The sequence below is a fragment of the Stenella coeruleoalba genome, assembly GCF_951394435.1.
Source record: "Stenella coeruleoalba genome assembly, chromosome: 15".
NCBI lineage: Eukaryota > Metazoa > Chordata > Mammalia > Artiodactyla > Delphinidae > Stenella > Stenella coeruleoalba.
Window position 1 is genome coordinate 62,044,142 of NC_137161.1, and position 15,558 is coordinate 62,059,699.

The 15,558-nt window shown below is 49.9% G+C and overlaps 1 protein-coding gene across 3 annotated transcripts in view; it reads left to right on the top strand.

Annotated features, from left to right (window-relative positions):
• The window catches only part of ABCC1 (ATP binding cassette subfamily C member 1 (ABCC1 blood group)), a 131,356-nt gene that overhangs the window by 55,647 nt on the left and 60,151 nt on the right, over positions 1 to 15,558 (top strand). For all 3 annotated transcript variants that reach the window (XR_013831562.1, XM_079944530.1, XM_079944531.1), the window contains 5 exons: positions 328 to 389; positions 2,396 to 2,527; positions 11,928 to 12,158; positions 12,832 to 13,009; positions 14,269 to 14,430. Coding sequence is in view for 2 of the 3 variants with exons in the window: in XM_079944530.1 (XP_079800656.1) it covers positions 328 to 389; positions 2,396 to 2,527; positions 11,928 to 12,158; positions 12,832 to 13,009; positions 14,269 to 14,430 (765 nt within the window). In the remaining variant the exon portion in view is untranslated. The remainder of the gene's footprint in view (positions 1 to 327; positions 390 to 2,395; positions 2,528 to 11,927; positions 12,159 to 12,831; positions 13,010 to 14,268; positions 14,431 to 15,558) is intronic.

Sequence of the window (15,558 nt, forward strand, 5' to 3'; positions counted from 1 at the left end):
GACAACAGTAGGGCCGTGTTTGTTGGGTTGCTGTGGGGATATAAGATAAGGCAGGTATGGGACGCATTGTACCGTTTTTACACATAGCAGACACTCAGGAAACAGTTACCGGGTAAAACTGGAGGAGCTGCCAGGTGTTTCTTTCCAGGCCACTGGTTCTCAGGAGGGAAGCCCTTTCAGGGTGAAAATCAGTGGCGTGAGAGTGGCCGCTGGTCCACTGGGAGGAAGAGCAGTCAGCTGGCTGCTCCCTGCCTAGAGCTGGCGTAGATGAGAAGTTTAACCATTCATTTCCCCTTTGCTCCCCACCCTGTGCTTTCTTTACACTAGAATCCTTGCCCAGAATCCAGCGCCTCCTTCCTTTCCAGGATCACCTTCTGGTGGATCACAGGGTAAGTCCTGGTCCCCAAACCTCGGGCGGCTGCTGGGCCATGAGTGTGCCACCAGGGCCCCTGCTCTTCCTCCCTTGCCCTTTCCGATGGGGCTGTGTCCTGAGTGTGCCTCCCCTGGGCCGGGGTCTCAGAGACACTCACCCTGACCCCACGTTCATGTGATAAATGCATAAACCTAAACAGCTTGCACCGCTGTGGACGGCTTGGCCTGGGCAAGAAGCTGCACTCTCTTGGCTCAGCTTTGAATTTGGCTGTTTTTTTGCATTAGGTGTAATTATTGTTGTTGGCATTGTTTCCCCCCATGAGAAAAATAATGCCCGTGCACCGTAGGAAAAGTGGCTAAGAGTGTGGACCAATAGCAACAGAGCACCAGAGGCAGCCGCCGTCCACAGCTCAATACACCCCCTTCTCGCCCTCCTTTTATTTGCACATTTTTTTCTTTACATTGTCAGCATCCTACTGGGGATTATTAAAATCCTTCCCCCAACCCCAAGCATTTTTCCTTGTCTTTATAAACTTTTTACAAACATTGTGGGGTTTTTTTTTCCATTTAATATTTGTCTTACTTAACTATTTTTCAGTTGCTGTTAAAGAACAGCGCTAGGACAGTGTAATTTGAATATGGACTGTAGGTCACGCCAGCCAGGCTCGTATTTCTGATTTTGGTCATTGTACTCTGGTTATATCAGAGCACGTCCTTTCTCTTAGGGGGATGCACACTAATATTTAGGGGTAAAGATGTGTAGAGTCTGCAACCTACTATGAAATGGTTCAGAAAAAAGAAATACTTCATTTTTTTTTTTTTTTTTTTTGCGGTACGCGGGCCTCTCACTGCTGTGGCCTCTCCCGCTGCTGAGCACAAGCTCTGGACGCGCAGGCTTAGCGGCCATGGCTCACGGGCCCAGCCGCTCTGTGGCATGTGGGATCTTCCCGGACCGGGGCACAAACCCATGTCCCCTGCATCGGCAGGCGGACTCTCAACCACTGCGCCACCAGGGAAGCCCTGAAATACTTCATTTTATTATGCTTCGCAGACACTGTGTCTTTTACAAATTGAAGGTTGGTGGCAACCCTGCATCAAGCGAGTCTGTTGGCGCCATTTTGGGAACAGCATTCACTCACTTTGTGTCTCTGTGTCACATTTTGGTAATTCTCACAATCCTTCAGCCTTTTTCATTATTATTATATTTACTATGGTGATCTGTGATCCATGACCTTTGATGTTATTACTAGGATTCGCTGAGGGTGCAGATGATGCTTAGCATTTTTTAGCAATAAAGTATTTTTAAGTTAAGCTCTGTTGTTTTTTTAGACATAATGCTATTGCACATTTAATAGATTATAGGATAGTGTAAACATAACTTTAATATGGGAAACCAAAAAATTCCTGTGACCTGCTTTATTGCAATATTCACTTTATCACGGTGGTCTGGGACCGAACCCACAGCATCTCTGAGCTCTGCCTGTATGTGTTTGCATATGTATGTATCTAGAGACAGAGGCAGATACAGCACACTTAAAATGTTAACAGTCATGAACTAGGTGAAGGGTAGACAGGAATTCTTTGTAAGATTCCTGTGATTTTTCTCTGAGTTTGAAATGTTTCAAAATAACAAGTTAAAATATTAGGTTTGCTTTTTATCATGAAAGTATTCAAACTGGAAAGACTAGTTTAATAAACCTCAATAAACTCATGACCTGATTTAACGATGGTTAATGCTTTGTCATATTCGCCTTAAAAAAATTTTTTTTAAGTAAATTAGAGCCATCCTGCTATTCCTCCTAAATATTCTGTATGTATCTCTAAAAATGAGGCTATTTTTCCTGGGTGACCTAACAGTAAAATTACCAATAATGATTTAATGTGCCCACATGTCCATTATTCCTTATTGAGATATTCCTGAGTTGCGGCCGCCTTCGGTCGCATGGCCGTGGTGGCAGGGAGGGTCGTCGTCGTCCTCTTCCTTCTGACTCTCATCGCCTCGCGCCTTGTGTTTCGGCCACAGGATGATGGTCCAGGGCTACCGCCAACCCCTGGAGAGCACTGACCTCTGGTCCCTGAATAAGGAGGACACGTCAGAACAAGTTGTGCCCGTTTTGGTAAAGAACTGGAAGAAGGAATGTGCAAAGTCCAGAAAGTAAGTGCCAAGCATCCTGCCCCGGGGAAGCTGAGCACTCACTGGGGCGACCCCATAGCTCCATCCTTCCACCTCTTGCTAGCTTCATGGCCCTGGGAGGGCTGCTTCCCTCCTCCGAGCCATGGTTTGCTCATCTGCAGAATGGGGTAGAGTCTGACATGTAGCTAAGACAATTTGGGTAGGAAAGAAGAGAGAAAGATGTCAAGTGGGAGAACCATTTTGTTTGCCGTGACCTTGGCGCGTGTGTACCTGGCTGTGTGACGCTGCCCTTCCCGAGTCAGTCTCATTTTCCCTGCTTCTCTCCGAGCATCTGGCATCCTGAACGTTCTTGCTGTTTTAAATGTTTTGGTTCAACACGCCACATCAACTACTTCTTGAGGTGTTCAGCCTAAGAACCCCCATTTGACAGTGATTTGGGCTGTACTGGATTTTTTTTTTCCAACAGCCTTTATTTTTTGGAGCAGTTTTAGGTTCACAGCAGTTCTGAGCAGAAGGTGCGGAGACAGGTGCACCCCTCCCCTGCTGTCAGCATCCCCCATCAGAGGGGCACATTAGTGACAACCCGTGAGCCCACATTGACACAGCATTGTCACCCCGAATCTGTGGTTTACATCAGGGTTCACTCTCGGTGTCCAGGACTTCAGACTCTCGCCGATGAGAGCTGCATGCCAACCCCGACCTCTGTCATTGGGTTATTTGGGGAATCAGGCCAGGGCCTCCCCAGCACATACCTTATTTCATCAAATCTAGGACGTCATCAGTTGTGCGATACATCATTATTTTATGCACCAGTGAGAAAGAGAAACGGCTGCCGATTAAACCAGGACATGACGTTGACATAAGACGCATCCTGCGTCCAGAGGGGCCGGAAGAGGAATCACAAGGGATTTGGTGGCAGGGGACGGTGTCATTACTTCTGTTGTCGTTACGGGGTTGGGCCTGTTGTCCACCTCGGAGAGCTGGCTGGCGAGAGCCCAGCCTGGTGTGTGGCCCCGCAGAGCAGCTGGCCTCCCAGGAGAGAGGCCCAGGCTCTAGGTCTGATTCCTCACCCACTGCAGCAGTTCCAGGTCTTCACTCAGGCCGAGGCTGTGGATGGGAATGTGGGACATCTGTGCTGGCCACCAGGACATCAGCAGAGGACTTGTGAGGCTGTGCCGCGGCCCGTTCGGGGTGGCCACGGACGGAGGAGGTGGATTGAGCTTGAGCCTCTGTGGTTGGGCGTTGTGAGGAGATGGCCGGTGCTCTGTGCACACACGGCTCTGGCAGGGTCCCATGTCTGTGACCCAGTTGGAGGTTCTCAGGCAGAAGTGGGGTCTCTGGTTTCCTCCGGCCTGGCCTGCAGCCTCCTTCCTGATGAGAAGGCTGCGTCCTCAGCTTGAGTTACCCGAGCCTCGCTGACTGCTTGGCTCCGTCTCCTTCCCACGTTGGGTGGCAGGGGATGCCCACCATGCTGTCCCGTGGGGCTCACCCAGTGAGCCGGTTGCTGCAGATGTTGTAGGAGGGGCTGGCAGTGAGGCTTCGTGGGAAGAGGACTGGCTGTACAGCATGAAGCTTCATCATGGGCCTGGCCGTTCATTGGTTCGTTCAGCAGATGCAGTTGATTACTGCTGATATGCTGAGTGCAGTTTAGGCCCTGGGGGTTCAGAGAGTGGAACAAGATAGACAGGCTCCTTGTTTGGTGCTACTTACATTCCGTGTGGGACACAGGGAGTTGGGAGTCAAACACACACTGTTGAGAAACTTTGAAGAGGCTTAGTGTGATGATGAGGTTAAATAGGGAAATGAGGGTGAGAGTGACTGTGGGAGGTGATGCAGGTTTGGTGGTCAGGGATGGCCTCTCTGAACAGAGATTCATGTCAAAGGAGGGAGTAAGCCGCGTGCAAATGTGGGGAAAGGGCTTTCCGTTTCACGGGAACAGCTAGTGCAAAGGTCCTGAGGTAGAGGTGAGTGTGGCATTCTTATGGAGCAGCAAGGGGCCCCATAGGGCTTGAGTGGAGTGAGAGGTGGGGAGAACAGGAGGAGATAAAGTAGGAGAAGTGTTTGCAGGGATCTCATAGGCTATGGTACTGGCTTAGGGGTTGATCCCAAATGCGGTGAGAAGACCGCTGGGTTTTACACAGGGCAGCGGCATGCCTGGAGTTCTGTTTTATATCAACCAGTTAGGCTGTGCTGGGGAAGGTGGTTTGTGGGGCAAGAATAGGGGCAGATGGGTCAGTGGCTCTGTTCCCAGAGGCGTGAGCCACATCCGGCCCTGTGACCCCTGTGGGCATGGGTGGGGAGGAGAGAGCCCTGTGCTCCCAGGGCTCCCGGGGAGCAGGTGACTGCGGCCTGGGCAGGGCTGCCTTGGCTTCTTGGCCTTGGGTCTCAACCTCCCCCCCCACCCCGCCCCCAGTTCTTCTCCTCACCCCTGAGTGGCTCCTCTCAGGAGTCAGGTCTGAGCTGCTTCCCCTGCTCCCCTGACCTTTGGGTTTTAAAATCCAGTGCCTCACTGGTTTTTATTAGATGATTTTGAGTTTAACAAAATGGAGTAGAAATTTCTCGACTTATGGCCTCGCATAGGTTAAGGCCATTTTGGACTGTGGTTCCTGATGGAATGACTATAAAATGGTTTGGCGGCTCTGGAAAAGACCTGGGCAGTTTTTTTTAAAAGTTAAATAGTTATGATACCACCCAACCATTCTACTGCTAGGTGTACACCCAAGAGAACTGAAGACATATGTTCATAAACTTGTACAGGGATGTTCATAGCAGCTTTATGTGTGATGGCCAAGGCTGGAAGTAACCCAGACAACCATTAACAAGTGAATAGATGTGCAAATCACAGTGTATCCATGCAAGGGAACACTTCTGAGCAAAACAACAGAATGAACTATTGGTACACTCAGCCACATGAAAATCTTTAAATAATTACGCTGAGTGAACGAAGCCAGGCAACAGTACATACTAGGTGATTCCATTTATATACAGTTCCAGAAAATGAAAGCAAGTCTGTAGTGATGGAAATCAGATCAGTGGTTGCCTGAGGTAGGGGGAGGTAGTGAGATGGGAGGAGAAATTTCAGAGAGGAGAGCTCTTTGGGGGTGATGGGCCTGTTCATTATCTTGGTTTCCCTGATGGTCTGACAGGTGTGTAAATATGTCAGAACTCATCACATTGTACACTTCAAATGTGTGAACTTGATTTTACCTCAGTTATACTCCAATAAAGCAATATATAAAAAAGCAGTAGTGTTTAAAGGAAGGGCGACCATTTTACTTAATTGTGTCTATTTCATAAAGGAGTGCAAGCAGCAAATAACAAACAAAAACAAAGAAAACAAAATGCTCCAAAATACAGGTGTTAAGCTATGGTTCCCAGCCTTTCAGACCCATTACCCCCTTGAGTAATAAAGATATTGTTAACACCTCCTTAAATGTACTTTAATGAAATATATAAAAATAACCCACTCATGTATCTTACTTTAAAAATCAACAAAGTGTTCTTGCTCAACTTTAACAGAGAACTAAAAGGCAAGGGATTTGTAATAAAACGTCATCCACGTATGTCTGTGTGTAAACGCTCAGGCACATGCTAGAATAGAGAATGAAGAATCGCTGAGTGCTCGTAAGTGGAGCCTTCTCTGTGGCAGCAGCAAATCCTGACCGACCCAGTCTTGCGGTTGTGGAGATCAGAACCATCATCACCCTCACGGACAGGGTTTTGCAAAGTGGTGATTCATGCTTGGCAAATTTCTGAACAGAACTTAATTTGCACACTGACTGCATTTCTGAAAAAAATCGAGGTATATTTAAACTTGCAAAAAAAAAAAAAAAACACTCTGTGTATGGATTTATGCCAAAGCTGGAGTTAAGAGTGTAGATTTAGGTGATTTGGGGACTTCCAGTTGTTAGTTGTTAAGTTCAGTTGTTAAGACTCTGTGCTTCCACTGCAGGGGGCGCGGGTTCGATCCCTGGTGGGGGAACTAAGATCCCACAAGCTCTCGTCGGTGGTGGCAAAAACAAACAAATAAACAAACAAAACCCCCCATAGACTTAGGTGATTTTAGTAGGCTCTTCACCTACATGGATGCCTGGTAGGGTCTTGTTCCTTTGGGATGGTCCTGTACTCAAAGAGGGTCTGGTTTCTGGCCCAGTCATTGTGACATCAGAGGGTGAGAAACCCCCTTGACAGCCTGTTTTTTTTTTTTTTTTTTTTTTGACAGCCTGTTTTTGAGAAACAAAAAGCACTCTACGACAACAACAAAAAGGGAAAGAATGATCTTGAGTCGTTTGTATTTGTGCCCAACACAGTCAAAATCCTGCCAGGGCTATACTTTCCTTGCGGGACTGGAGGGGTGGGAGCGGGGAGGTGACTGCCATGCCCATCTGTGGTTTCCAAAACTGTTATCCCGTATATTGTGAGCTCTGAGGAGAATGAAAATGTGCGTTAAGGGTGTAAAGTCCATTCTCTGCAATTGTAGGTCAAATCTGCCCTTCTGTATTATATGGGGTATCATGGGTCAAAGACAGTGCTCAGAGTACATCCAGAAATTTTAGTTTTAATTGAGCTGTGATCTTTATAAGTTTGAGGTTTTTGCCTTTGCCTCAACATTAGAGATCTTATTTGTTTAACAAATGACAAACAAAGCCTGCAGTAGCTCCTCATGGCCCTTTGGTTGGTTCACGCACCTCCCAGTCTGCTCTCTCAGCCCTGCTCTGGTTACTTGGGGTTCTTGGAAGGGCTGCCTCACCTCTTTTCAAAATCCCTTCGTTCCAGGCCTTGCTCATCCTGTTTCCCCTGCCTAGAGCACCCTTTCCCTCCCCAAGTGGACTCGATCCCTCATCATGCAGGTCTCAGCTTTGATGTCGCCCTCTCCAGGAAGCCCCCATGATAGCCCCCCTCACACGGCTGATCTGTTTCTCTCACGGGGCTGCTCGATGGTGGGGCTCTCCCCAGGGCCCGGCCCAGAGCAGGGCATTCGTGGAGGAGAGAGCAATGGGCACCTTTGCCCATATCGAAATCCCCTGGGTGAGCAAGTTCCTTTTTCTTCCCAGCCTCCAGCTTCCCCACCCCTTCCTGTTCCCCTGTCCTGAGCAGTTTTCTTCTGACTCAGACCTTCCCTCTCCAACTTTCCTTTCTTTCCCAGCCAGACCATTCAGGTGCCCTGCTTTCTTCCTCACCCTCCAGGAGCGCCAGCTTCCCTTGGAGGGCTCTTGTTCACTGGGTATTTTTTCTCTCCTGACTCGGCCGTAGCTGGTCCCTTCCACTTCTCTAGACCCCTTCCCCCCAGGCCTGAGCCTTCCTCCTCTCTGCCCTCCTGAGACCTTCTCCCTGGCCCTTTGGCCGCCCATCTCCTGGCCACAGAAAACAGCCTGGGTCAGTGGCAGCCCAGGCAGGCCCAGGCCCAGGCCCAGGGCCAGGGCCCAGCTTAGGACGTGGTGCAGAAAATGAATGCGGAGGGGGGAACGACTCAGCCACTCCCTGCCCCCCGGTCCTGCCTTCTTGTCCTCCTTTCCAAGAGGGCATGTGTGTGCTGAATGAAATCATACTAAAAATCCCCGCCAGAATCCCAGCTTCAGGGGAAGTCAGTAAAGTGAGCAGGGAAAGAGTTTACGCAGTGACACTGACAACACGAAAAATAGAAATAATCCTCTGTGGTTGGTGGAATGACCCCCCCCCCAAAAAAAGATGGCCACATCCTGATCCCCAGAACCTGTGAATATGTTACATGGCAAAGGGACTTTGCAGATGGGATTCAGTTCAGGATTTTGAGATGGGAGACTCTTCTGGGTTATTGGGGTGGGCCTGATGTCATAATCACAAGGGTCCTTATAAGGAGGAGGTGAGAGAGAGAAGATGCTGAGCGGCTGGCTTGGAAGGTGGAGGCAGGGGCCACGTGCCCAGGTGTGTGGGCTGGTTTTTTTTTTTTTTTTTTTGGCTGCGTTGGGTCTTTGTTGCTGCGCGGGCTTTCTCTAGTTTTGGTGAGGGGGGGCTACTCTTTGTTGCAGTGCACGGGTTTCTCGTTGTGGTGGATTCTCTTGTTGTGGAGCATGGGCTCTAGACGCACAGGCTTAAGTAGTTGCAGCATGCGGGCTCAGTAGTTGCAGCACATGGGCTCAGTAGTTGTGGTGTGCGGGCTCAGTAGTTGTGGCTCGCGGGCTCTAGAGCACAGGCTCAGTAGTTGTGGTGCACGGGCTTAGTTGCTCCGTGGCATGTGAGATCTTCCCGGACCAGGGACTGAACCCATGTCCCATGCATTGGCAGGCGGATTCTTAACCATTGCGCTACCAGGGAAGTCCCTGTAAGCATCTTCTAGAAGCTGGAAAAGGAGAAAACAGATTCTCCCATGGAGCCTGCAGGCCCACCTTAGATTTCTTTTTTCTTTTAATCTGTACAAATCAAGCATTTTATTTATATAGCAAGGAAGCACTCCTTTATTCATTTAAATACCGTACTTGAGATTTAAAATGACAGTTGGTGGGGCTCCCCTGGTGGCGCAGTGGTTGAGAGTCCACCTGCCGATGCAGGGGACGCGGGTTCGTGCCCCGGTCCAGGAGGATCCCACGTGCCGCGGAGCGGCTGGGCCTGTGAGCCGTGACCGCTGAGCCTGCGCGTCTGGAGCCTGTGCTCCGCAACGGGAGAGGCCGCAGTGGTGGGAGGCCTGCGTACCGCAAAATAAATAAATAAATAAATAAATAAAATAAAATGACAGTTGGCAGTGTACTACAGGATGCTAAATAAGACTTCGTCCATATTGCTTTAGATATCTTGATATTTTGTTATATTTTCCATCATCCATTGGAACAATTAGTTCAGCTTCCTAGAAACATTTGAACAGTAGTTAGATGTTTGCCCAATAACCCAGTACCCTCCAGGTTTTTGATGTGAAGAATGTTACTTGTGCCAGTCAGAATCTGATACCAGTTAAATAGTGACGGCTTTTCCAATAAACAAGAATGTGCTCTTCCATGGCTAGGAAGCGAGACTTCCACAGCTGACAGGTCCCAAAGATACATGGAGCCACCTTAGATTTCTGACCTCCACAACTATGAGATGTTAAATTTGTGTTGTTTCAAGCCACTGAGTTTGTGTTAATTTGTTGCAGCAGCCGTAGGAAATTCTACACCTTCACCCAGACTTTAGATTGTATTCTGGATGCAGTGGGAGGCCAGCAGTGGCGCTGAGGTTGGGGTGATGCACTTTAGGAGGATCCCACCGGCTGCCGTGCAGGGACTTGGTTGTTAGGGACCAAGAGTGGAAGGAAATGGGGGGAGTGGGGAGGAGGCCCTGGCGATGGTCACTTGCATGGGTCAGAGGCTGTGGCGATGGAAAGCGTGGATGGATGACTGCACACATTCCGGGAGTGGGATGGACACAACACGTGCCTGACTAGAGCTGGGAGCGTGGAGGAGAAGGGTTCAGGGATGATTCCCATGTTTCTGGTCCTTTCCTGGGGTGAGGAGCATCGAGGGGAAGGATACCGACTTGACAGAGCCCAGACCAGTGCCCACGGTTTGGAGTGGGGACGGAGGAGGGCGTCTCCTCCAAGGCAGGTTGGGAGGCTGTGGTCTCCAGGAGGGCGTTTCAGTTGGTCCAGATGGTCAGATGTGGCTTAGATGGGAGAGGCAAGAATCCCCTGTGATTAAACGATGTTCAGTGAGCTCATGCAGTGGACGATTGTGTCGGGTGGACGATGGGGGTGAAGCTTGGGTGCACATTTCAGGGATGGAGCCCACGTTTGGCCTTTTGAGGAGGTTGCTTTGACTGCATTTTGGGAGAGGGAAGCTGTATGTGTTGCTACATAACAGGTCACCCCCAAACGTAGCAGCTTTAAATAAGAATGAACATTTACTATGTCACACAGGGTCTCTGGGTCGGGGGTCTGGGATGGGTCTAGCTGGGTAGTTCTGGCTCAGGGTCTGTCATGGCTGCAGTCCTCTGAAGCCTTGACTGGGGCCGTGGACCTGCTTCCACATTGCACATGGTTGGTAAGACTGTGCTGGCTGTTGGCAAGGTCTCACCATGGGGGCTTCTCCAGGAGGCTGGTGGAGTGTCCTCTTGACCCAGCAGTTGGCTTTGCCCAGAGTGAATGATCCATGAGAGGGCAAGAAAGAAGCCACAGTGTTTTCTGCAACCTAATCTTGGGAATGACACTCTCTCTCCATCATTTCTGCAATATCCTGTTACAAGTGGGAGGGGACTTCACAGGGGCATGTATGAGGGTTCCGATTTCTCAACATCCTTGCAGACCTTGTTGTTATCTGACTTTTTGATGATAACCATCCTAGCGGGTGTGAAGCAGTATCTCGTCCTGGTGTTGATTTGCATTTCCCTGATGACTTAAGATGTTAAGCGACATTACATGTGCTTACCCCGTTCGCATGTCTTCTTTGCGCCTTTTATGGTTGGGTTGTCTTTTTCTTATTGATTTGTAAGAGTTCTTTATTTGCTCTAGTTACAGGTCCCTTATCAGAGTTTTGATTTGCAAATATTTCCTCCCATTTTGTGGGTTGTCTTTTCACTTTGTTGGTGGTGTCTTTTGAAGCACAAAAGTTTTTGATGAAGTTCAGTTTATTTTTTCTTTTGTTGCTTGTGCTTTTGGGGTCGTATTTAAGAATCCATTGCTAAATCCAAGGTCCTAAAGTTTTGCCCCCTCTGTTGCCTTCCAAGAATTTTATAGTTTTAGCTCTATGTTAGGTCTTTCATCCATTTCGAGTTCATTTTTGTATATGGTGTGAAGTAAGGGTCCAACTCACTCTTTTGCCTGCAGCTATCTAGTTTCCCAACACCATTTGTTGAAAAAACTATTCTTTTCCCATTGAACGGCCTTGACAACCTCGTCAAAATCAATCAGATTTATTTCTGGATTTTTAATTCTGTCGCATTGATCTCTGTATATGCTCAACCTCATGCCTGTCTTGATTATGGTTGTTTCAGAGTAAGTTCTGAAGTCGGGAAATGTGAATCCTCCAACTTTGCTTTTCTTTTTCAAGATTGTTTTGGCTCTTTTGGATCCCTTGAATTTCCATATGAATTTTAAGATTAGCTTCTCCATTTCTATAAAGAGCCAGCTGGGATTCTGATAGAGGTTGCACTGAATCTGTAGGTCATTTTGGGGTTGGCACTTTTCTCTGCCTTTTAGCTATATTAAGTCATGTATAGGTGAGGTAGGTCCTACTATTTCCCCATTGTACAAATGAGAAAACTAAGGCCTAGAGAGGTAAGGCACTTGCCTAAAGTCACACAGCTGGCCAGGATCCTGAGTCTGTGGTCAGAGTCACCGTGCTAAGCTGCTTCTCTGCAGCGACTGGTTTTCTTTGGCTAGGCCTCCCTGTTGGGGGGGCCTTCTCCTACCCTCTCCTGGCTGGTGGGCTGAGTGTCTGGCAGACCCCACAACTGCTCCTTGCTCCTCATGTTCCAGACAGCCGGTGAAGATCGTGTACTCCTCCAAGGATCCCGCCAAGCCGAAAGGGAGTTCCAAGGTGGATGTGAACGAGGAGGCCGAGGCTTTGATCATCAAGTCCCCCCAGAAGGATTGGAACCCGTCCCTGTTCAAGGTGTTATACAAGACCTTTGGGCCCTACTTCCTCATGAGCTTCTTGTTCAAGGCTGTGCACGACCTGATGATGTTTACCGGCCCAGAGATCTTAAAGTAAGGCCTCTTCCCTCTCAGCCAGGCAGCTCTTCACGTCCTAGACCTTCCACTTGCGACACCCTTCACCCTCCCTTAGGGTCACGTGGCATGCTCCCGAGGGCACGGGGCCAGGCCTCTACCTCCTTACCTGCTTTGCCTGATGCTTTGCTTTAATACAACCATCTTAATTAAGGCCACGTTGGTTGCAAGTAACAGAAACCTTACCAGGCTCCCCTGAAGCCAAAAGGGGGAAGATAGAGGATTATCTCAGGAAACCAAAAGCAGGGAAATGTCCGATTGCATGAAAGCTGCAGCCTAAACCCGGAAAGGACATCATCTCTGTTTACCTCCCTCCCTCCCTGCTCCTGTCTGTCTCTTTGGTGCCACATGTTCGTTCTCTTTCCCTCCCTCCGCCCCTTGTGCTCTCTACTTGGTCACTTTTGGGTGATGAGGCAGAGCAATCAATGCGAGAAGCCCGGGGCTGCGCGCCCTGCCGTGATTACTACCCCCCACCCCCACCCCGGCATGGGCATCACCACGTGGGTTGGGCTTCCCGTCCATAACACTGGCGTTGAGAGTGCCTGCCTTGCCTGGCTCAGGAGAAGGTCACCCGCGGAAGCCAGAGGACTTGTCCCCACGCGCACGTATTTCGCGGTCTTTGACGTGGGGCTCTGTCCCTGCTGCCCCACAGGTTGCTCATCAGCTTCGTGAACGACAGGAAGGCCCCAGACTGGCAGGGCTACTTCTACACGGCGCTGCTGTTCGTCAGCGCCTGCCTGCAGACCCTCGTGCTGCACCAGTACTTCCACATCTGCTTCGTCAGCGGCATGCGGATCAAGACCGCCGTCATCGGGGCTGTGTACCGGAAGGTGGGCCCGCGGCTCCCGCTGCCGCCGTGGAACCCCTGGGGGCTTGGCCGGGTCGCCTCTCAGGCCCAGCTTCTGGAGCAGTGGCATGATGGTGGCCTGAGTGGTCGCGGGCGGCAGGGAGTGACCGTCAGGCCTGAGGGCTTAGCAAAGCTGATCCCGAGGGCGAGCCTGCGGCGTGTCCGGGGGCCTGGGGTCAGCATGTCTGGGGCCCTGGGTTCAGCATGTCCGGGGCCCTGGGGTCAGCTGCGGGTAATTGAATTTCTTAGATGGCGCTTGATTCGGGGAGATCCAGGTTTGAATCCGTGCTGTGCTGCCAACAGTCTGTGTGTGTTCTAACCCTCCATCTGAACTGAGCAGATGGTATGTTCCTTGGGTGACAGATACTCGGCAGGTACCTGGGCACGGACAGCCTTATGGGACCTGGATTACCTCCTCGGTCCCTTCACTTCTTAGCCTCTGGGCCACGTGGGTTAAGAAGAGACTGTTCAGCAGGTAGTCAGGAAGGATGGACTTGATCTTGGGCTCTCAGCTCTGCCTGCAAGTTAGACTCACCCAGAGAGCCTCAGAAACTTCCAAGGACCAGGCTACACCCCAACCAACTAAGTCATGATCTCCGAGGGTGGGACCCAGGCATCAGTATTTCTAAAACTCCCCAGGTGACAGCGTGAAACCGTCGAGAGCCAGGATGAATGTGTGTCCCTCCAGGGGATGTTTGGCAACGTGTGGAGACATTTTTGATTGTCATAGCTGGGCGGGGGGGCATCTAGTGGGTGGAGGCCAGGGATGCTGCCGAACATCCTAAAAGGCACAGGACGGGCCCTCAAAGAATTAGCCTCAAATGTCAGTAATGCCAAGGATGAGAAACCCTGGCGGAGACCTTGGTCCTTCAGGGTGACCTGGGGACCAGCAGCGTCAGCATCTCCTGGGGGCTTGTTAGAAGTCCCTATTCCAGTCCTACGATAACAAACTCCCTGGGGGTGCGTACACACTCAAGTGTGTGAAGCCCTGATTTAGGCGACCTCTGAGGTCCCTTCCATACTGAAGAGCTCAGGATGGGGAGGCAGTGAGTGCTGTCGATAAGAGAGTGGACTTTGTGATGAGACACATGGGCTGGGAAGGCAGATAAGCCGCCAGGAGAGGAGAAAAGAGCAGTGGCCTCTCGACGGTTGAGCTGTCTCCTTCCTCCACGTGGGCCCGGAGGGAGGGCGCTGGGCTGTCGCCTGTCACACTCACCCTCTTTCCCTCTCCATTGTCTCCAGGCCCTGGTGATCACCAATTCAGCCAGAAAATCGTCCACCGTCGGGGAGATCGTCAACCTCATGTCTGTGGATGCCCAGAGGTTCATGGACCTGGCCACGTACATTAACATGATCTGGTCAGCTCCTCTGCAAGTCATCCTTGCCCTCTACCTCCTGTGGCTGGTGTGTGTTTGATGTCATTCCCGTGGCGCGTGGGGCGGGGCCTCCACGTGTGGGCATTGGGGGCGGGTGAGCGGGTGTCAGTGATAAGAACCTCTGTAGCTCGCTGGCATTTCTTGCCGTCATTCACATTTTATTTTCTGGCCTGTCAGCCAGTTCCTGGATATTTTATTCCTTTCTTCAGTTGTTGGGTTATGTTCTCTAGGGTGGCATGGTATTCATTTGCATTTGTCTCTTCTTGACAGTGTATGTAGTTAACAACCCTATGACATACATTGTATTTCTCCCTCTGTATCTCCCCAAATGCTAACCAAACTCATTTATTCACAAGTCCCAGGTTATGTTGGTTAAGAGTCTCTTGGTTGCAGGGGATAGAAATGCATCTTAGAGTAATATAAGCAAATAAAGGGAAGTTTATGGGTGCATGTAACTGAAAAGTCCAGGGTCTGGCTTCAGGTAGGGATGGATCCAGGAGTTCAAGCAGTGCTGTAAGAATTCAGTCTCATACTCTTATCATTTCTTAGCCTTGTGTTTCTCTGAGTTGACTTTATTCTCAGTGGGATTTCTTCAAATGGCCTCCATAATGTTGGGCTTATATCATCTTCACAGATAGTGGTGCCAGAGAAAAGAGATTCCTTTTTGCATTCCTCTTTGTCTCAGCCGGGTCCCAGGGGGCACTCTGATGGGCTCGGCACAGTACTATTCACATCCCTGAGCCAATCACTGTGAAATAGGCAGAGTTCTCTGATGGGCCACCCTGGGTCACATGCTCTCTCTCATTGTGGAAGGGGTGGAGGTGTGATTGACAGCCCTTCCACACGGGGAAGGGCAGTTCCCAAAATATAAAGATGACAAGCAAAGGTGCTTATAGCCTAATATGTGCCTTATTCTGTTCTACTCTTGGGGCTTTGCACGTGTCTTTCCTTCCACCAGGAATTCCCTTTCCTGTTTCCTCCCTACTGATGGAATCCCACCCAAACTTCAAGGCTGTGACAAATGCAACTTCCACCGATTCTTTTTCCCTCTCAGTTAGATGGACTTCTTCCATCTAGCAGATGTCTTGGGGCATCTGCTTCCCCAGAAAGTGCTGCTATAGAACACTTCTTTTAGAATTGCCTTCAGGGTTGATTT